At 45.0% G+C, this 22804-nt stretch overlaps 1 protein-coding gene across 1 annotated transcript in view; it reads left to right on the top strand.

Annotated features, from left to right (window-relative positions):
- LDLRAD3 (low density lipoprotein receptor class A domain containing 3) overlaps positions 1-22804 on the top strand; it is a 229222-nt gene that overhangs the window by 92004 nt on the left and 114414 nt on the right. Inside the window, exon 3 of the mRNA XM_046017664.1 lies at positions 20965-21090. Coding sequence (XP_045873620.1) covers positions 20965-21090 — 126 coding nt within the window. The remainder of the gene's footprint in view (positions 1-20964; positions 21091-22804) is intronic.

Genomic DNA, 22804 nt, shown 5'->3' with positions numbered 1-22804 from the left:
ACAAAGAAGACCCATAACAAAGACAGCCCATCCTCTTGTCCTGTTTTTGGTGCTATTTCCACAACAGTAAATTGGACTTTGAGGAGCAGGAAGAGGAGCAGGGTGGAAGAGATCCCCTCCCTTTCCCCCGCCCCATGCAGTGAACTTGGACATGCAGTGTAGCCTGACAAATAGAAAGCATTTACTGGAAAGAAAATGAGTCAGACTCCCAGAAACTTTTTATTACTATGGCAACAGGGTATTTGGCTAGTCCCTCTTTGGCTAGAGCATAATATACCAGTGAGGAATGTCAACTGTTGAATGTCAATTGCTTATTACCTCATAAAACGTCCTAATATATACTAATCGTTCCTGGAGAAAATAGGCCTATTTTAAGATGATCCAGTCACCCATTTCTTGGTTCTAAGCCACTTAGGGGCTTCACAAAAAAACAATAATTATAGTATTAAAAGCTCTTAGCCCTTACTGATACCAGGCATCTTCTCATTTAATCCTTACAGCTACTTTGTAAGATCAGTTTCATTGTCCCATTTTACAGACAAGGGAGTAAAGCCCAGGGCAGGTAGGTAATTTGCCCAGGGTCTCAGTTGTGGGAAGGAGTGGAATCAGGATTTGGATCCTGATTCTGTTTGATTCCTAGCCCTTTGTGTTTTGTTTTACCATTAGTAGAGCGTTATTTCTTTCTTTAAATCAGAAAAAGCAAAAATTCAGAATTGATCTTTTCCTGGTATAGGGTTCTTCACCTTTGAAACTGTTGACATTTTGGGTCCAGATAATTATTTGGCAGGGGGTGGGGAGTGGCCTGTGCATTGTGGGACATTTAGCAGCTTCCCTAGTCTACCCACTGGATGCCAGTAACTCTCACTCCTTCCCTCCCACCCTCAATACTTCTTACAGAATATTTTATATTTAAGTAATCTCCACACCGAACATTGCGCTCAAACTTACAACCCTAAGATCAGGAGTGGCATGCTGTGCCTACTGAGCCAGCCGGGGGCCCCATCCCACCCCCGGTATTGCCACACGTTGCCTTGGGGGAGCAAACCACAAGAACTGGGGAGGAATTTGGCCAATTTAGTATCTTCCTGGAAAAGAGCAACTTTTTCATTTCGGATGTCCGAAAGAATAAATTTAACAAAAGAAGTACAAAACCCATACACTGCAAACTACAAAATGCTGTTCAAAGAAATTAAAGAAATACTGTTCAAAGAAATTAAAGAATTAAAGAAGACAACCCGTATTAAAGAACTAGAGAAAGATAACCCATATACGTGGATTAAAAGACTAAGTACTGGTAAGACAGCAGTGCTCTCCAAACTGATCTAAAAACTCAAACGTTTATGGATCAACAGAATAAAACTGAGGGTCTAGAAATAAACCATCACTTTATCAATCAACGGATTTTTGACAAAGTGCCAAGAAAAAGTCACTGGGGAAAAGACCGTCTTTTCAGAAACAAATGGCTGGGACAACTGGATATCCACTTGCAAAATAAGTTGTACTCCTACAAGTCCATAATTAATTAATTAATTAATTAAAAAGATGAAGCATGATCCAGCTCAGATGAACTTTGAAAACATCATGCTAGGTCGAAGAGCTAGACGCAAGGGCCACATCATCTATGACTCCATTTAATGTTCAGAATAGGGAAATCCATAGTGACAAAAATAGATCAGTGGCCCCCAGGGTCTAGGGGAGGGAGGAATGGGGTTTCTTTGGGGAGTGATGAAAATGTTCTAACATTAGGTCGTGGCGAGAGTTGCACACCTCTCTGAATACAACTAAATAAAGAAACAAAACTCTGTAAGAACTTCTGAGATCTAGGAGAGTGGGGACATCCTAAATGAAAAAGTTGTGGTTGGTTTATTGGGTTGCTCGTGTCATGTTTTCTTGTTGATCTTCAGCCAGGTTATCCCATCCATTGTGAAAGTGGGATATTGAGCTCTCCAACTCTTACTATTTAAATATCTGTTTCTCCCTTCAGTTCTGCCAGTTTTTGCTTCTTGTATTTTGGGGCCATATTTTTAGGTACATAACATTATGTCTTCCCGATGGATTGACCATTTCTTTGTCTCTAGGAACTTTTTTGTCTTAGCTTCTATTTTGTTTGACGTTAGTATAGTTACTCTAGCTCCCTTGATTTGGGATAGGTTTTGTCTCTTTGTTTGTTTTTAAAAGCTTCCTGGGTTATTGCAATGTGCAGTCAGGATAGAAGAGCGGAGGGTCAGTGTCTTGTTTTTAAAGCCAGCCCATAGCTACCAGCAGGTGATATCCATGTCACGATGTCCCCCTGCTCAGCTCTTCAGAGCCGCCTCCCCTCTCTTGCCCTGTTGGCACTAGCTGACGAAGGATCGCGCCTCGTGTCTCTGAAAGCACGCCCCATTGTTCTGTGGGTCTCCCAATGGTTTAATCCCTTATCATAGGCCTTTCTCTGGCCCTCTGGTCTGAGCTCCAGGCTTCTTCTGTTGGAGAGGACATGTGGGAAGGCCAGGTGAGGAGGGCTGTCAGAGACACTTCCAGAAGGCTGAGCAGAAGTGAACTTCTTTTCACAAGGCTGAAGGTAGAGAATATGCACAGAAATGAAGGTGTTTGGGAAGAAAAACCCGAGTGTTTGCCAAGGGCTCAGAGGGTGGGAGTGGGTAGAGGCTCTGAAAAGTCAAACCTTCTTCTTTGGGCAAGGGTGATGGCCCTCGTTGCCCAGCAAGATGGAAAGTGATGTAGAATGGGTTCTCCTTTATTCATTTTTATTCAGACTTGAGAACTTTGATTCTCACATTCTTCCCCCTCCCTCCACTTTTTTTTTCTACCCCCCCCCCCACCATTTCTTAGGAGTTGTCCTTTGGATATCACCTTTTTTTTCTTGGATGATACTTTTATCAAAGTAGTCTTTATCAACTGGAGATAGTCTGTTCTAGCATGTCTGTTCCCACATCTGTTTTTCATCCCAGGGATTCTGATCCACTGTCGGGAAGTTTTTCCTCCAAGCAGTGAGAAGCCTCTGGAAGTTAAGTTATCTGACCCACATTTATTTATTATCTTTTTAGAGCTTTTCCTCTCAAACTTTGTCTGTAGAAGACTCAGTTGGGAATGTCTTGGTTTCCTGCTTACGAGTTCTCTGGAATTTTCCTTCCAATTTATGTAGACATACAAACATACCTTCATGCCCGTATGTATGTGCATTGCAAATAGCTAAAATAAATAACCCGGGGATGGGGGGAAAGCCTTCAGGTTATAAGATAATGTCCTAATCCCAAACTTGGTGGACTTTTTTCTTTCATTCTTAAAATTTTAAATGGGCGGGACAGGCACTTTGAATCCCCTTATTGTTTATAGTGCCCTTTTTCCTGAAAGCCCAAAGATTATAGACTTGGCTCTTCAGTTCCCTTGGGGCTTTTTGGGAGAGAGGAGGATATTTCCATGTTACAGAGCCTCATCGTATCCTCATGTGTCCATAAAAATTTTCTTTATAAAAAACAAATCTGACATGTCAGTTTCCTTTATAAAGATGCCCCTGGCTGGCTCCTGAGTTAAGTGTCCAGACCCCTGCCTGCCTCTCCCACCCCTGTCTCCTGCCACATCTGTGACACGCCCTAAACTTTCCCATATCTCTGTACAGACGGGCCCACCCTGTCGCAGCTTTGAGCTTTCGTTCACATCATTTATTTTGCCTGGAGGGTCCTACTCTCTGGCTCTTCTCCAGCACACCCCTACCAATCTCCTAGGCAGCTGACATCGTGCTCCTTCAGGCCATGAATCCTGGGCCCGCCGGGCTGGAACAGAAACTATTTGAAAATAATAGTAATAAATAATCACAGTAATAATAATAGCTAATGCTGTGTAATATACTTTCCAATATTATATAACACTATATATAATACTGTATTTTGTAGTGTCATGTTAAGTAATAATAGCTAATAGGTTAGGACAGGAATAATAGCTAATATAGTATTAAGCATCATAGCTAATACTGTGTTCCACAGGAAGACTAAGCGATCATTGTATTGTCTCATTTAATCCCCACGACAACCCAGCGAGGTGTAGGTCCTGTTAACATCTCCATTCCATTCCCTGATGAGGAAATGGAGGCACAGAGAGGTGAAATCTGTTGCCATAAACCATACGTCCAACAAGTGGTAGAGGCAGCATTTGAACCCTGACAGGCTGACCTCTCAGTAGTACAGTGTTGAAAAGCAAATGTTGGTACCATCTCATCGCAGTGATCTCCCTATTGCCCTTCGTTTTCTTCTTCTTGTTTTGATTTTTGTTTTTTTCCTTCTTCTTGGCCAGGTGTTCCTTAGTGAGGGGCAGCTTGCTTAGCAGAAGTTAGGTTTGAACATTTGATTCTCTTTGCAACCCTACTTGCTCTGATGTGTGGCATAGAAAGTCCAGGAATTAACGTGAATCCAGTGGATAACTGAAAGAGGAAGGCCTTAGTCTAAACATTACTTTGGTTTCCACCTCATTTTTCTCGGGGTCATCCATATATGGGAAGAAGAGCAGTTTGTAGACCCGTGGACCATGTTTGGGAGGGGAAGATGTGATCAGATCCCTACTAGATATCAAGCCTTGGGCTGTTCTCTCTACATGCAAAATCTCATATTATTTTCAACAACTGATGAAGTCTGTGGTATCTTTATGTCCCTTTTGCAGACAGCGACACTGAGGTCAAGGGAAGTTCAGTGACTTGTCCAGGGTCTCAGCTGTTTTGTGGCAGAATGCGGTTAGAAGCCCAGATGTTTCTGAACCCTAAGCTCTCTTGATTTCTTAGCCCCAAGGCTACATACCTCCTATTCTTATGGAATAGATGTTGTAGAAAGAATTTTCTACCCCAGTCTTCTGTTGAAGCTGTCGAGGTTAGATGTATTCTTTCTGTATTTATATTCCAACGAGATTGTGATCATTTGCTCTCTCTGTATGTATCTCTGAAGCAGCCAGTAAGTTGTTCGATGGAAAAAGAGTACATCACGATATCTGATTGATAAAACTCGGAGTTCACTCTGGTAGTCACGCAGAGTCAGACTGCTGGAACAAGCCAAGGGCTGTTTTTGCTCAGGTAATAATGAATGTGCCAAGGCTCGAATTCCAGGTGTGGTTTTAGCTTTCTGGGGGTTTGTCCTCTGCATCAGGACCACAATGAAACATCTGTCTTTTTTCCTCTTCTAGACTTCTTAGGGAATCCAGGCATATGCTTTTTTAAAAAGTCTGTTACTTTTTTATAAGGCTCTTTTTGCTTCCTTGCTTGTAACCATGAAGTCATGTTTGACTTTTTCAGAGGAACCACAGTTTGACATTTTACAAAATGAACCAAGGGACTGAATATAGTAGCAATTTTAGATCCATTACTTTTTGTGAAATTTTTAGCCAGTGATGCTACGTGTAGGCGTTCACTTTGGGGAAGGCAGGGAGAGCATTGTGCATGTTGATTCAGATTACATGAATTTTATAATCTGATTTTTTTGTCTAATTTGTACTTTGGTGTAGATAATTCTCACATCTTCAGTGTGAGCTGATTGCAACTAGCTCATGGCACATTTCTTGTGAGAAATCAGGTTTGACACTTTTTTAAAATTATTTTTTAAATTTTTATTAACATATAATGTATTATTAGGTTTAACATTTTTTTAATGAAAGAAAACATACAAGGTACTTTTTACTGATCCAAGAAGCAAGTTCATACTGACCCTTTTTCATTTCTCCCCATCCACATTGTTTTCTGCCTCTGGGCCTTTCCACACGCTATTCCTCCTTCTGGGAACGGTCCCACCAGCGCTAAACTTTTCTCTGTGGCAGAGTCGTCTCCAGTGTATCCTTATTTTTTGCAGGTATGACACAGAGTTTGTGAACTAATGTTAGTGGAATGAATAAATGAGCAAGGCCTCAGTGTCTAAACATAACATCAGTTTCCACGGTAGCTGTGTGTGAAGTGTCTTTGCTGAGGTTGGAGGTCAGTCTCCTCCTCAGTTGGAGGTTGGGTGTCCTCTAGCTCCCCCATCAGAGCACTCATGGCACTGCATACAGATTCTCATGGACTTGCCCTTTCTCCACTCTCAGGGAGTATTTTGTGAGTCACCACAGAACTGACTCTGCCTGGCAGATACAGCAGGATTCTCAGGACTATTTTGTTACTTGCCAGAAGGGGCAATAAACACTTGTTGGGCCTTTCATCCCTATCTTGTATTTTGCACAGGTAAAGCACAAATCCTTAAAATGTGGACAGAACTGGTTGAGGGGTTTTAAAGTTCTAAAAGGGCCTTTTTGTTAGGACAGCAACTATTTGAATAGGAGCCCACGGCTTTTGTGTGTCAAGCAGTGATTTTGTGTCTTGCACGTGAACACGGAGGAAGAGAGAACCTGTGGAGATGGAGAAAGATCAGCAAGAGGCCCCTGATTTCTCTGATGCTATCTGGGATATGAGTGCTAGACTTGACTCGGGGTGGTGGCCAGAGGAGGGCCCCAGGAGCCCTGTAGCCACAATTCCTGGAGTGGTTGCTGATCGGTGCCATGGCAACATCAGAAAGAAAGGACTGATGAGATCATTTGTTCTTGTGACTTAAGATATCGGTAGAACTGTCAGGTAGGGTGGTTGCATGGGAGTGTTCATTGGAATCCTCTGTGCTTAATAGGAATGTAGATTCCTATTAAGATGTATATCTTAATGTAGATCTTAATGTATATCTTAATGTAGATTCCTCGAGGGGAGAAGCATCCCTGAAGATTCTTCTGCAGGAAGATCAGGGACACCCTTCTTTGTGAAACACTGCCTCACAGGACAGGACAGTCTAAGGAAATACTGGCAAGCAGGGCCGTCTTTGGAGTAAGAACCTGCCCTTCATCGGGCCCTTAGAGTTCGCTCAAGGGGCAGCTCCTGAAAGGAGGGACACTTTGCATGAGCCCGTGATGAGCATAACCCAGGGAAACCAATTTCAGCAAAGATTGATGCTCTGTACCCGGTGCAAATTTTAAAAGATTAAAAGAAGAGTCATGGTTTCCTTGACTGGAGAGGAATGTCCCCTACTTGGCAAAGTAATGAAATACACAGATGTTACAATGAAGAGAGACAGAGATAAATGAAGACTAATGGAGCACCGGGTGCAGGGAGGGGCCAGCCTAACATAAACACAGAGAGCTGTGGGGTGTTCTCAGCCTGTGGGCTTCTAGGAATATCTTCGCCAGCAGGGCAAGATCTGCCTGTCTCCGATGGGCGATCCAGGGCCGAGGTGGTTCCTGTGGCCAGCTGTGGCCAGAAGACAGTACCAGTTCCTCTGGGAGGAGGCGGTCGATGATCAAAAGGGTGCTAGAACATGAAACACGCATATCCTGCGACCTAGTGGTTATAATGAAGGTATAACTTCAAGAGCTACCGTACGAGTGGGGAGAATGACATACGCATCTGTGTGTGCCTGTCCATCAGCCCTGGGACTTACGGGTACAGAGATGCCGTAAAACTCTCTGTAGCCAATACAAGGGATAGTGTGGGCCTGTACTTACCCACATGAAAAGATGTCACACTATATTGGGAAGTGACCAAACCAGTTTCGAACGGCTTTGTGTTTCACGGGTGCATTAAAGCAAACTCTATGCTCAGATTTCTGTGTATCGATTTAGTCAGTAATGACTGAGTAATGTGTGTACCAGGCACTTGTCTGGACATTGGAGGTGGAACAGTGAACAAGGCTGTGGTCCTTAGCTGTTCAGAAGGAAAGTGCTTGGATCAGCAGCACTGACATGACCTGGGAGCCCGAGGAATACGCAATCCCAGGCCCTCTCCAGACCGACTGCATTTGCTGAGGTCCTGGGCCAAGCCATCTGCACACAGTAGTTCTTGGGACCCTGCTTCGTGAGCCCATTTACCAAAGTGGCCCCAGTGGCTTTGGCTGAGTGACAGCAATTTGGGGTAATTTTTACATTGACCTTCGTGCGTTTTCTCTGTAGTCGGAATTTTTCACGGTGAGCGCTGCCATGAGTCTATAAAAGCTAGGACGGTCATTTCACAGAAGAGCTTGAGGCTCCTTCCTCTAGCTCTCCGGACTGTCACGGGCACATGCTGGCAGCATCCCGGAGCAGGAACTGGAGGCGAGCAGGAGTGGGGGTAGAGAGGGCTGCTGTTGCTCATTTGGCCCACTGCAGACATCTGGAAGAGAGACCCCCAATACCCGTGTTTATGGCTGGAGCATCTGCCAAAGCCGGAGAGATGCGGCTGGTCTGATGAGCGAGCTCCCGGCCCTCCTGGCTGAACAGAGCGACTCTGGCACAGCCGCCCCTGTCCGACTCCGGTGGGAGGAGTGCATGGGGAGGGCCTGGGCGGTGGCCACAGACACCGTCACCCCGTGTGCTCCAGGACCCACATGAAGCCCTTTCGGGGCAGACTGGGAGCCCAGGCATGACGCCGGGTCCAGAGCGTTTCTCCCAAGGCTTGGAGAGTTCTGACTTTCAGCCTTTAGGGCTGTTGCCCAAATTGGATCCCTGGGCTGGGGTTTGGCAGCCTGTGACTCTCAAGCACATTGTAGTCACCAGAGGCTAGACTCAGGGACTGAGGACTGGATTTTACACCAGCCTGATCCTGAATCCCTGTGTGGTTTGGGCACAGTGCAGACTGCCTGCTGGGGGCTCCGATTTCTCCTCCGTGGAAGGCGAGGAGGAGTTACTGGCGAGGCTGTGCCTGCTAGGATTGGGGGTCTGCTGTGCGTGCCTCGCCGCACGGTCACACCGGATGTCTCCTGGTTCCCCTCTAGTCCTCACACAATCCCCAGATCCTGGTCCGAGGACTCCTCTGTTGTTTGTCCTGGATTTTGGAGGCTAAAGCGGCTTTCCGTGGAGGATGGTAGTGAGTCGAGATGTTTGCAGATTTTTTCGTGTGTCCTCGCTGGCAAAACAAAAAGTCGGCCTCTGTTTTAGCCCTTTACACACCCCCATCTCGTTTTTGTTTTTAAGAGGCAGGCAGAGAGAGAGAGAGGGATGCAGGCTCCCTGCTGAGCAGAGAGCCAATGTGGGCCTTGATCCCAGGACCCTGAGATCATGACCTGAGCTGAAGGCAGAGGCTTTACCCACTGAACCGCTCAGGGTACCTCCCAACTCCGATCTCGTTTAAAAAAAAAAAAAAAAGTTTTTTTTTTTTTTTTTTTATCTTACTCATCCGTGGAAATCAGAACTGTGACATCCAGGCTCTAAGGAGGGAAAGGACACGGATGGGGCATGAAACCCACCCCCAGGAGAGTGCCGGTTCTTGTCCTCCCGCTGGTGAAGGCTGCCTCCTTGGAAGGTTCGGGGAGCAGGTCCTCGAAAAATAGTGAATTCAGGCCATCAGTGGAATGGAGGCACCTTGTCCAGCTTCGTCAGGGCGATTTTAGACATAATCAGCCTTCCACCTTCTGGCAGTGGCTACACGGTTTCATGTTGAAATCTCCCCTTCGGGGAAATTGGGCCCGGGAGGACCATCTGGCCTTGGTTCAGCGCCACCCTGAGCCCCACAGGGGGTGGCGCAGGCAAGGGATGGCCAGTGCTACGGACAGTGGCTGGCTTGCCTCCGAGCCTCAGCCAGGTGCTTGGCTGGCCGCCTGCGATCTGTCCCTCAGGTCGTCTGAGCAGGTGTCCGACGGGGCAGGTGTGAATTATAACGGATTGGGCTCCCCCTGACTGAGACAACAATGGAGCATCGCTGACGAGGCAGCAGGTCTCATTAGTAATTCTTGAAAGGGTTCAGGGGCAGGACCAAAGAGCTGGTTAATTGAATGGTAGCTAATTCATTTATAATTATTCATATTCTTTTTCTTCGTGTCCTGAAATCTAATCCTTTGGAGCTGGACTAGGGCTTAGATCTAAAGAGGCCGAACAGCGCTTGAGTCAAGAGCAACATTTGAGTCTTGACTCAGTTTATTAGCGGTGTCAAGCTCCCTCACTTCTGGGCCTCAGCTCTCCTATCTGTGAAATGGGTTTTCGTGAGGAGTAAATGAGGTACTTTTTGTAAAACCTACAGTACAATGCTTAGCCCATAGTCAGCATGCAGTGAACTGGCTCTTGTGACCCAGTCCTGCTCTCTCTTTTATAGGCTCCCTTTTGTATTTAGCAGGTGTCTGTTAGCCAGCATCAGCACTATAGAGCACGGCTCCGTCGAAAATGGTGAATGAAAGTACTCAAACAAGTGTATGGTCATCATTCAAATAACACAGCACAGAGCCGGCTACATCCTTTCATAGGGAAAGAAGGAGAAGCAGAGGGAAGGCTAGAGAGGCAGGGGGTGGGAATCCGAGTTTCTGGGTCCACAGTCCAGTGTCTGAGTAAGTGGAAGCATGGACCATGCGACCCTGGGAGAAAGGCAGTGCAGGCTGGGGGACCAGCAGGGTACACGCAGGTCCCGAGGTGGGACTTTGTGCCACAGTTCCCAGAGGAGCAAGGAGGCCCACGTAGCCAGGCAGGGAGCATAGGTGGGTCTGAGCGGGAGAGGTGTCCAGAGCTGCCTGACGCTGGGAAGAGGGGGTTTAGGCTTTGTGTAGCTGCGGAGAGGGCAGTGACGTTGTAAATGGAGGTTTACAAGGAAACAGCTCACAGATGTCAAAGCCTGTAAGCAGCCTATCAGCGGCCCCAAAAGTGTGGCCAGAGCAAGGCTGGCTGGTCCTCTCATGTGAGCATCCATGACTGGGTCTTGTCTCCAACTGTTGTTACCGTGGTGTTTGCTAAATGGTGACTTTCTGTTTCCTACATCTCCTCTCTGTTTAATCATTGGAATTCTTCTAGAAGGAAAAACTTCCCTTCTTCCCCATTTACTTATTTTTCCAATGATTTATGATGCCAGTATGGACTCAGAGATATTTATTGAATTCTTTGGGTTATAGTCCAAAACTATCATTATTTTGTTGCTTAAAGTGTCATAGCTTTGGCCATCAGGGAGTTCCTTCGGCTTGACTCCTGTGTCCTTCTGACATGCCCCCAACATATTTTGAGCACTTCTTTACTCTCTGGCAACACAAGACACTCCAGGTTGATCTTGAATTTCCCCCTGGAGTTAACCACTTCTCCAAGGAGCCTTCGTTCCCTTTACTGGATAATGGTATTTAGAAACCAAGATCTGGTGCTGGGTGTGCTCATTTGCTCTTGGAGTTTATTGCTTCTCATTTTTCTTAGCACATGGAACTAGGAAATGCATGTATACTGACCCATGCACACACCAGGTCAATATTTCTCTCTCTTGGGGCACCTGGGTGCCCCATTCGGTTAAGCATCTGCCGTCAGCTGATGTCACGATCCCGGGGTCCTGGGACTGAGCCCCGCCTGAGTCAGGCTCCCCACTCAGCATGGAGTCTGCTTCTCCCTCTTCCCACTGCTTGTGCTCTCTTGTGCGCTGTCCTCTCCCTCGCTCTCAAATAAATAAATAAAATCTTTTTAAAAAATTCTATAAATATTTGTCTCTCTCTCTTATCTAGCTATATGTCTTTCTGCCTATCTATCTATCTGTCTGTCTGTCTGTCTTTACAAACCTTGACTTCATACTGATGCCTTTACTTCCTCAGGTATCAGTTAGCCTTTCATCCTTCCTTATTTCTAAGTTCTTCCTCAGGAGCAAAAGACCTCACGGTTATTATTTGCAGTATATTTACTTATTTGCTCAGTCCTAGTACACACAAAGGTAGTTTCAGAACTGCTAATCCATACCCCTGTGACAGATAAAAGTAGAGTGCCCTATTTGTGTACAATTCTCTTTTTCTTTAGCCTTATAGAATCCAGGCAAAATAATGGTTCCCTGAGTTACTTAGGCTGGTTCTGGTCTTCCCGACACCCTTCAGTGTGGTGGGCTTATGCATCTGTAATCCAGTCATGCTCACTTTTGCTGTTTCTGTCCTATTTTGAGCGTCCACCCACATACACGCATGCGAATGATTTTAATGGTTTACTGTTGAGGTATGTGAAATATTGGGCTTCAAAGAGTCAGAGCTATAGAGACTCATCCCGGGTGCCTTATTCTAATCTCATTTCCCCATTCTTTCCACCCCTGTCCCACCCCCCCCACCCCCCCGTACATTACCAGGGTTTGTCCTTCCCATGTTTCTTCTGCACAGATGAACCAATCCGTGTAGTTGTTCTTACATCCGTCTCTTCTGCCCATACAGAGAGTTAAAATACTATAAATACTCTCTTGCACTTTGCTATTTTACCCCCATATAACAGTGTAATCTGGAGATTCTTTCATATGACTTCATAGAGATCTTCCATCACGAGCTTTTTTAACTTTGGCGATCGGGAAAAAGATGAGCAGCCCAAGAAGTAACTTTAAAAAAATTCTATAATTAACGATGATGATGATGATAAATAGCATAAGCATTACCATTAATTGAGCACCTGCTGTATACCATGGTCTGTGCTAATACACATTTTGTATAGATTATCTCATCACATCCTTCCCAGAGCCCTGGGAGGTAGGTGTTACCTCCAGTTTACTGATGAGGAAATGGAGACTCACTATTATTTAGAATCTTGCCCAAGTTCCTAAAAAGTAGGGCCACAGTTTGAACCCAGCCGCTGTCTCCCAAGTTTGTGCTTTTTTTTTTAGATTTCTTTTTTTTTAATTTTTTCTTTATTTCTTATTTTTTTTATAAACATATAATGTGTTTTTATCCCCAGGGGTACAGGTCTGTGAATCGCCAGGTTTACACACTTCACAGCACTCACCATAGCACATACCCTCCCCGATGTCCATAACCACACTCCCCCTCTCCCAACCCCCCCTCCCCCCAGCAACCCTCAGTTTGTTTTGTGAGATTAAGAGTCACTTATGGTTTGTCTCCCTCCCAATCCCATCTTGTTTCATTTATTCTTCTCCTATCCCCCTAACCCCCCATGTTGCATCTCCACTTCGTTATATGAGGGAGATCATATGATAGTTGTCTTTCTTTGACTGACTTATTTCACTAAGCATGATACCCTCTAGTTCCATCCACGTTGTCGCAAATGGCAAGATATCATTTCTTTTGATGGCTGCATAGTATTCCATTGTGTATATATACCACATCTTCTTTATCCATTCATCTTTCCATAGTTTGGCTATTGTAGACATTGCTGCTATAAATATTCGGGTGAATGTACCCTTCGGATCACTATGTTTGTATCTTTAGGGTAATTGCTGGGTCATAGGGTAGTTCTATTTTCAACATTTTGAGGAACCTCCATGCTGTTTTCCAGAGTGGTTGCACCAGCTTGCATTCCCACCAACACTGTAGGAGGGTTCCCCTTTCTCCGCATCCTTGCCAGCATCTGTCATTTCCTGACTTGTTAATTTTAGCCATTCTGACTGGTGTGAGGTGATATCTCATTGTGGTTTTGATTTGTATTTCCCTGATGCCGAGTGATGTGGAGCACTTTTTCATGTGTCTGTTGGCCATCTGGATGTCTTCTTTGCAGAAATGTCTGTACATGTCCTCTGCCCATTTCTTGATTGGATTGTTTGTCCTTTGGGTGTTGAGTCTGCTAAGTTCCTTATAGATTTTGGACACTGGCCCTTTATCTGATATGTCGTTTGCAAATATCTTCTCCCATTCTGTCAGTTGTCTTTTGGTTTTGTTAACTGTTTCCTTTGCTGTGCAAAAGCTTTTGATCTTGATGAAATCCCAATAGTTCATTTTTGCCCTTGCTTCCATTGCCTTTGGCGATGTTCCTAGGAAGATGTTGCTGCAACTGAGGTCAAAGAGGTTGCTGCCTGTGCTCTCTTCAAGGATTTTGATGGATTCCTTTCTCACATTGAGGTCCTTCATCCATTTTGAGTCTATTTTCATGTGTGGTGTAAGGAAGTGGTCCAATTTCATTTTTCTGCATGTGGCTGTCCAATTTTCCCAGCACCATTTATTGAAGAGGCTGTCTTTTTTCCATTGGACATTCTTTCCTGCTTTGTCGAAGATTAGTTGACCATAGAGTTGAGGGTCTATTTCTGGGCTCTCTATTCTGTTCCATTGATCTATGTGTCTGTTTTTGTGCCAGTACCATGCTGTCTTGATGATGACAGCTTTGTAATAGAGCTTGAAGTCTGGAATTGTGATGCCACCAACTGTGGCTTTCTTTTTCAATATTCCTTTGGCTATTCGAGGTCTTTTCCGGTTCCATATAAATTTTAGGATTATTTGTTCCATTTCTTTGAAAAAAATGGATGGTATTTTGATAGGGATTGCATTAAATGTGTAGATTGCTTTAGGTAGCATAGACATTTTTACAATATTTATTCTTCTAATCCAGGAGCCTGGAACATTTTTCCATTTCTTTGTGTCTTCCTCAGTTTCTTTCATGAGTACTTTATAGTTTTCTGCATATAGATTCTTAGCCTCTTTGGTTAGGTTTATTCCTAGGTATCTTATAGTTTGGGGTGCAATTGTAAATGGGATTAACTCCTTAATTTCTCTTCCTTCTGTCTTGTTGTTGGTGTACAGAAATGCAACTGATTTCTGTGCATTGATTTTATATCCTGACACTTTACTGAATTCCTGTACAAGTTCTAGCAGTTTTGGAGTGGAGTCTTTTGGGTGTTCCACGTTTAGTATCATATCATCTGCGAAGAGTGATAGTTTGACTTCTTCTTTGCTGATTTGGATGCTTTTAATTTCCTTTTGTTGTCTGATTGCTCAGGCTAGAACTTCTAGTACTATGTTGAATAGCAGTGGTGATAATGGACATCCCTGCCGTGTTCCTGACCTTAGCAGAAAAGCTTTCAGTTTTTCTCCATTGAGAATGATATTTGCGGTGGGTTTTTCATAGATGGTTTTGATAATATTGAGGTATGTGCCCTCTTTCCCTACACTTTGAAGAGTTTTGATCAGGAAGGGATGCTGTACTTTGTCAAATGCTTTTTCAGCATCTTTTGAGAGTATCTTATGGTTCTTGTTCTTTCTTTTATTAATGTGTTGTATCACATTGATTGATTTGCGGATGTTGAACCAACCCTGCAGCCCTGGAATAAATCCCACTTGGTCGTGGTGAATAATCCTTTTAATGTACTGTTGAATCCTATTGGCTAGTATTTTGGTGAGAATTTTTGCATCTGTGTTCATCAAGGATATTGGTCTGTAGTTCTCTTTTTTGGTGGGATCCTTGTCTGGTTTTGGGATCAAGGTGATGCTGGCCTCATAAAATGAGTTTGGAAGTTTTCCTTCCATTTCTATTTTTTGGAACAGTTTCAGGAGAATAGGAATGAGTTCTTCTTTAAATGTTTGGTAGAATTCCCCTGGGAAGCCGTCTGGCCCTGGGCTTTTGTTTGTTTGGAGATTTTTGATGACTGTTTCAATCTCCTTACTGGTTATGGGCCTGTTCAGGCTTTCTATTTCTTCCTGGTTCAGTTGTGGTAGTTTATATGTCTCTAGGAATGCATCCATTTCTTCCAGATTGTCAAATTTGTTGGCGTAGAGTTGCTCATAGTATGTTCTTATAATTGTCTGTATTTCTTTGGTGTTAGTTGTGATTTCTCCTTCTTTCATTCATGATTTTATTTATTTGGGTCCTTTCTCTTTTCTTTTTGATAAGTTGGCCAGGGGTTTGTCAATCTTATTAATTCTTTCAAAGAACCAGCTCCTAGTTTCATTGATTTGTTCTTTTGTTTTTTTGGTTTCTATTTCATTGATTTCTGCTCTGATCTTTATGATTTCTCTTCTCCTGCTGGGTTTAGGGTTTCTTTCTTGTTCTTTCTCCAGCTCCTTTAGGTGTAGGGTTAGGTTGTGTACTTGAGACCTTTCTTGTTTCTTGAGAAAGGCTTGTACCGCTATATATTTTCCTCTCAGGACTGCCTTTGCTGTGTCCCACAGATTTTGAACCGTTGTGTTTTCATTATCATTTGTTTCCATGAATTTTTTCAATTCTTCTTTAATTTCCTGGTTGACCCATTCATTCTTTAGAAGGATGCTGTTTAGTCTCCATGTATTTGGGTTCTTTCCAAATTTCCTTTTGTGATTGAGTTCTAGCTTCAGAGCATTGTGGTCTGAAAATATGCAGGGAATGATCCCAATCTTTTGATACTGGTTGAGACCTGATTTGTAACCCAGGGTGTGATCTATTCTGGAGAATGTTCCATGTGCACTAGAGAAGAATGTGTATTCTGTTGCTTTAGGATGAAATGTTCTGAATATATCTGTGATGTCCATCTGGTCCAGTGTGGCATTTAAGGCCTTTATTTCCTTATTGATCTTATGCTTGGATGATCTGTCCATTTCAGTGAGGGGAGTGTTAAAGTCCCTACTATTATTGTATTATTGTTGATGTGTTTCTTTGATTTTGTTATTAATTGGTTTATATAGTTGGCTGCTCCCACGTTAGGGGCATAGATATTGAAAATTGTTAGATCTTCTTGATGGACAGACCCTTTGAGTAGGATATAGTGTCCTTCCTCATCTCTTATTATAGTCTTTGGCTTAAAATCTAATTGATCTGATATAAGGATTGCCACCCCAGCTTTCTTCTGATGCCCATTAGCATGGTAAATTGTTTTCCACCCCCTCACTTTAAATCTGGAAGTGTCTTCGTGTCTAAAATGAGTTTCTTGTAGGCAACATACTGATGGGTTTTGTTTTTTTTTAATCCATTCTGATACCCTGTGTCTTTTGATTGGGGCATTTAGCCCATTAACGTTCAGGGTAACTATTGAGAGTTATGAATTTAGTGCCATTATATTGCCTGTAAGGTGACTGTTACTCTATATTGTCTCTGTTCCTTTCTGATCTACTACTTTTAGGCTCTCTCTTTGCTTAGAGGACCCCTTTCAATATTTCCTATAGAGCTGGTTTGGTGTTTGCAGATTCTTTCAGTTTTTGTTTGTCTTGGAAGCTTTTTATCTCTCCTTCTATTTTCAATGATAGCCTAGCTGGATATAGTATTCTTGGCTGCATGTTTTTCTCGTTTAGTGCTCTGAATATATCATGCCAGCTCTTTCTGGCCTGCCAGGTCTCTGTGTATAAGTCTGCTGCCAATCTAATATTTTTACCATTGTATGTTACAGACTTCTTTTCCTGGGCTGCTTTCAGGATTTTCTCTTTGTCACTAAGACTTGTAAATTTTACTATTAGGTGACGGGATGTGGACCTATTCTTGTTGATTTTGAGGGGGGTTCTCTGCACCTCCTGGATTTTGATACTTGTTCCCTTTGCCATATTAGGGAAATTCTCTCCAGTAATTCTCTCCAATGTACCTTCTGCTCCCCTCTCTCTTTCTTCTTCTGGAATCCCAATTATTCTAATGTTGTTTCGTCTTATGGTGTCACTTATCTCTCGAATTCTCCCCTCGTGGTCCAGTAGCTGTTTGTCCCTCTTTTGCTCAGCTTCTTTATTCTCTGTCATTTGGTCTTCTATATCACTAATTCTTTCTTCTGCCTCATTTATCCTAGCAGTGAGAGCCTCCATTTTTGATTGCACCTCATTAATAGCTTTTTTGATTTCAACTTGGTTAGATTTTAGTTCTTTTATTTCTCCAGAAAGGGCTTTTATATCTCCAGAGAGGGTTTCTCTAATATCTTCCATGCCTTTTTTGAGCCTGGCTAGAACCTTCAGAATCGTCATTCTGAACTCTAGATCTGACATATTACCAATGTCTGTATTGATTAGGTCCTTAGCCTTCGTTACTGTCTCTTGTTCTTTTTTTTGTGATGCATTTTTCCGCCTTGTCATTTTGTCCAGATAAGAGTATATGAAGGAACAAGTAAAATACTAAAAGGGTGGCCAAGACCCCAGAAAAATGCGCTTTAACCAAATCAGAAGAGACCCCAAATCGTGGGGGGGGGGGGAGAAAGGGGATAAAAAGAGGTTCAGAAAAAAAAAAGGAAAAAGTGAAAAAAGAAAACAAATAAAGAAAAAAAAAAGAAAGAAAATTTATATATATTTGATAAACTAGTTAAAAAACGTTAAAAAAGGGTAAAAGTTTAAAAAAATTAAGCAGAAGAAGAAAAAAAAATTGAAAAAAAAAATTAAATTAACCGCAAGTCTAAAGAATCATGGGGAGAAAGCCATGAGTTCCGTGCTTTGCTTTTTCCTCTTCTGGAATTCCACTGCTGTCCTTGGTGTTGAACCTGCTTTCCTTGGTAGATGAACTTCGTCCTGGCTGGATTTTTTTGTTGATCTTCTGGGGGAGGTGCCTGTTGTAGCGACTCTCAAGTGTCTTTACTCATTACCCTGAATGAGCCCCGCACCGCCCTTACCAGGGGCCGGACTAAGTAATCCACTCGGGTTCCTTTTGGGAGCATTTGTTCCCTGAACACTTTCCGCAGAGTTCCAGAAGACGGGAATGAAAATGGCAGCCTCCCAGTCTCCGGCCCGGAGGAGCCGAGAGCCCGGGGCCCCACTCCTCAGTGCACTCCCAGAGAACAGTGCCCAATGATTCCCGTATCCCTGGCCTCCGGCTGCGGTCTGAGCTCACCCAGCCTGCGACCGGTTCATGGTAACCCCGAGCTGAGTGCTCAGTCCTCAGCTTTGTCTCTGTAGCCGGCTTCCCCGTTCTAATACCTGCAAGATCTGTGACACTCCAACACCCCCGATCCTTCTGTGACCCTGCGGGACCTGGGGCCACTGTGACCCCGCATGGATTTCACCCCAGTTTAGCCTCTGGAGCAATGTCCCTCAGTGGAACAGACTTTTAAAAGTCCTGATTTTGTGCTCCATTGCTCCGCCATTTGCCGGGAGCTGGCCCCTCCCCCCGCGGTCTGTCTTCCCATCGTTTTGTATTCACTTCTCCACCAGTCCTACCTTTCAGAAAGTTGTTGATTTTCTGTTTCTAGAATTGCTGTTCTTCTTCTCTTCGATCTCCCGTTGGATTCGTAGGTGTTTGTAATGTTTAGATAGCTATCTAGCTGATCTCCTGCTACCTGATGTAGTCTCAGCCTGCTACTTCTCCACCATCTTGACTCCTCCCCCAATTTTCTGCTTTTGAAGAGCCCATCAGCACCATTACAGAAGTCCCGGGTCAAAACAGAGTGATGGGAGTTTTTAAAACCTGGGCACATCCCAGACCTTAAAACCTTGTTGATTGGGGCGCCTGGGTGGCTCAGTGGATTAAGCCGCTGCCTTCGGCTCAGGTCATGATCCCAGCGTCCTGGGATCGAGCCCCGCATCGGACTCTCTGCTCCGCGGGGGGCCTGCTTCCTCCTCTCTCTCTGCCCTGCCTCTCTGTCTACTTGTGATCTCTCTCTCTCTGTCAAATAAATAAATAAAAAAATCTTAAAAAAAAAAAAAAAAAACCTTGTTGATTGTGGATCGTGCTGCTAAAGTTGGCATGTTCCCGATGACAGGAACATGAAGATAATTTACTGCCTGTTTGTTCCCAAGAAACGGCCCTTCCTTTTTGAGGACCACGGGTCCTGTGTCTAAGGCAGGAGATGAGAGGGATGCTGGTCCGGGCCCACTCCCTGGGATGCAGCCATAGATCTCATCTTACACCTCGTGATCGCAAGCCAGAGCAGCCAGCACCGTTCCCAGGAAAGTCTGTGACCCTACAGGGCTGTTTGGTTAGCAGAACACTCCATCAAGCCCGAGTTATAGCAGTTTCTGTTCAAACTGTTTGTATAGCAGGAGCAGAAGAAGAATATGTCTGAGCCGGAGTCTGACTTCTGTTGTGAGAAGCCACAGACTGGCAGAAAGGCAACACAGTTGAGCTGGTTGAGAGCATGGCTTCTGGAATCTAATGCCAGGGTCTCACCCCTGTGTCGCATTTTCTAACTCTATGGCTTTGGGAAAGTCCCTTTACCCCTCAAAGCACTCCTCTGCCACGGGGATGAGAGCCATGCCCGTACTTGTCAGCGGTCCCCACGACTGCCCCCAGGCTCAGGGATTTGCTGGGAGGATTCCAGGAATGTGGCATGTAGTCACATGATTTTTGATAGCAAAGGACTCAAAGCAAAATCAGCAAAGGGAAAAGGCAAAAGGAGGGAAGTCTAGAGGAAACCAGGTTCAGAGACCTCTCCCAGGGAAGTGGTACGGGATGCAGTTAATTCCCCAGCAACAAGTTGGACAGCAGGAGAGAAATGCTTTCTCCTGGGGAAGCTCCTTGCAGTCTCCATGTCCGGGGTTCTGACGGGGGGCTGGTTACACAGGCTCATTACACAGGTGCTATGTGCCCAGCATCTACCCAATCCCAAGCTCCCAGAAGAAAAGCAGGTGTTCAGCATCAACTGCAACATTCCCATAAAGAGCTGAGGCACAGGGAGCCATTCTTAGGAGAGACTGGTGTGAGCCCTCCCGAAGTCCAAGTTCCCAGAAGTCAGCCGTGCAGACCTGGCCCTGCAGGAAGGCAAGACTCTCTGAGGGTGGCTGTCTCCGGGCTGTGGTGTTCATCCTTTCCTGCACACCATGCCACTGGGTGGTTGCTGACTGGATTGAATGGGAGAATCCACAGAAAACTCTGGCCATGCTGCCTAGAGTGGGAAGCCTTTAATAAGCACAGAAAGGGGGCCTGGGTGGCTCAGTGGGTTAAGCCTCTGCCTGCGGCTCAGGTCATGATCTCAGAGTCCTGGGGTTGAGCCCCGCATTGGGCTCTATGCTCAGCAGGGAGTCTGCTTCCAACTCTCTCTCTGCCTGCCTCTCTGCCTACTTGTGATCTCTCTGTTAAATAAATAAATAAAAATCTTTAAAGATTTATTTAAAAAAGTGCAGACAGGGGCTTTGACTGTCAGGGAAGGAATTGTGAAGGGTTCCTCAGCACCATAAGAGTAGGTTGCGTCCATCCCCCATCTGCTCACCCTTTCATTCGTTCGTGCCCCACATTGGGGTTGAGCCCCGCTTTGTGCAGGGGGCCTGGAAGTACCATGGGCACAGCCACCCCCTTCCTTGAGGGTGCTACGTGAGGGCTCTCAGTCTGGCTCGGTGCTGACCGTGGGTTGGGGGTGGTAGGAGATCTTGGGGGACTTTCCTGGAAATGTGAAGAGACCCCTTTGCACGCTCAGAGCTGGCGGGATGGGTATGCCAGGGCTCAGAAAGCATAACGTCCTCACGGCGGCTGTTTATCTCGTTTTGCCTCCTGCAGCCAAGGCGAAGTCCAAATGCGGCCCCACGTTCTTCCCTTGCGCCAGCGGCGTCCACTGCATCATCGGCCGCTTCCAGTGCAATGGGTTCGAGGACTGTCCTGACGGCAGCGACGAGGAGAACTGCAGTAAGTACCAGGGGTGCCTGCCCCCTCCCTTGTGCCTCGTGATGGGCCCTGCGCCCCGCTTCTCCCTCTCATGGGCTCCGGCATCTTCTCTCCTTACCTGGATCCTGCTCTTCCTCCCTGCTTCTAGTGTAAACGTGTAAATGCTCAGCTCCCGTCTCGCGGGGACTCTGCAAAGCGCTTGGGGCCTGGGGCGTACTTGGTTTCCTGTTCCGACAGCAGCTCTGCAGGTGCAGGTGTGCGACCCTCATTAACAGATGAGGCATCGGAAGTGTCGGGACGTCAGCGAACTCAGCCAGCGTCACAGAGGTCACGCGGGGCAGAGCCGATTCTCTGCTCATCCATACTCTGTTCTGATGGACTATCTCAGTCAACAACCTGTGTCGATGTGCTGGCTTTTCTTCCCACTTTGAACAAGTTTTACAAAGATGTTCATATATATTAGAAGAAAATATTTTGGAAAAACTCCCATATAGTATAGGAAGCTAAAGTTCTCCTTGTCTTGTGACGGTCCCAGTTCCTTTTACTTGCTATATAATATTCCAAGGCACTGCACAGGCACATGCCCCCTCTTATTCTCTCTCCGTGCTTCCCCATCCCCCTCTCAGCAGTCTTGGTGTTGAGCTCCCACTCCATGGCCTAGAGACATGCAGTCCCTTCCTGGACAGCATCTCTATGTCCAAATCCACTTCACACACAACAGCATTAGTGACCTTCAGGCATCTCTTCCCCCCGGGGGCCTTTTGTGCCATGCCAGCTCTCCCAGCGAGTCGCTTTGGAATCTGCAAAATATAAAAAAGCATAAAGAGGAAAATGAAACTGCCCAGAATGACACAATGTTCAGATGTGGGTTTTTTTGTGCCAGGCCTTTCTCTGTCTCTCTTCCTCCCTCCCTTTCTCTCTATGTGTATGTGTACGTACATACATGTATAAAGACACATGTGTTATTCGTAAGGATTGTTATCATTATTCATTAATTGTTATTTATGTTACCAATTTTTTTTCAAAACATATTGTAATGACTTCAGTGATTGTTTTAAGGAACTGGCTTTCCCTTACCCTTTGGTTCTGGTGTAAGACCCTGACGAGGAGGGGGTCATCTCCCGTGTTACTTATGCCTTTCCAGGGAACAGTTGTCATTGTGCCCTACCAGTGGGGACATGAGGAGTATACAACTCTCCCATGTGCCTTCTCCTTCTGCCTTATTTCATCTTCTGGATCCCAAATCGCAGAAATACGGCGTAGCAGCTAGACTGTTGAATGCTTGGGGAAAAAACCCACCTTAGCTGGAGAATGTAGGTCTCTAAGAGGGTAGCAGCTTGACTGAGCAAAATGACTCTGGAGCCGGAAAGCCTGGCCCGAGGTTTGTGTTCTGCCCTGATTAAGCTGGGTTGGCTTTGCTTTATAATCTCCTTGCACTGTGGTTTCCTTGTCTCTTGAAATGGGGATGCCAAGAGCCTGCTTCCTGGGTCATTGTGGCTATTAGATGAGGCAGTACCTGAGAAGTGTTCAGTGTGGTGCCTGGCAAGGGGTAATTGATTTTGAAAACCCCTAGTGACTTAAAACAAAGCTGTGAGTGATGAAGAGGAAGACCTTATTTACTGGCATTTCGCCTTTCATTTAGGATGTCCAAGGATGTACTTGTTCTTTTCACTAAGTCCTTTGGTAAGTGTGTATCAGCTTGATCTCCGCTTCCTGCTGTCCACGGGCATCTCAC

This window comes from Meles meles, chromosome 8 (genome assembly GCF_922984935.1).
Source record: "Meles meles chromosome 8, mMelMel3.1 paternal haplotype, whole genome shotgun sequence".
In the NCBI taxonomy this organism is placed as follows: domain Eukaryota; kingdom Metazoa; phylum Chordata; class Mammalia; order Carnivora; family Mustelidae; genus Meles; species Meles meles.
Note: the sequence above shows the minus strand (reverse complement) of the source record. Positions and strands in the feature narration are given on the sequence as shown.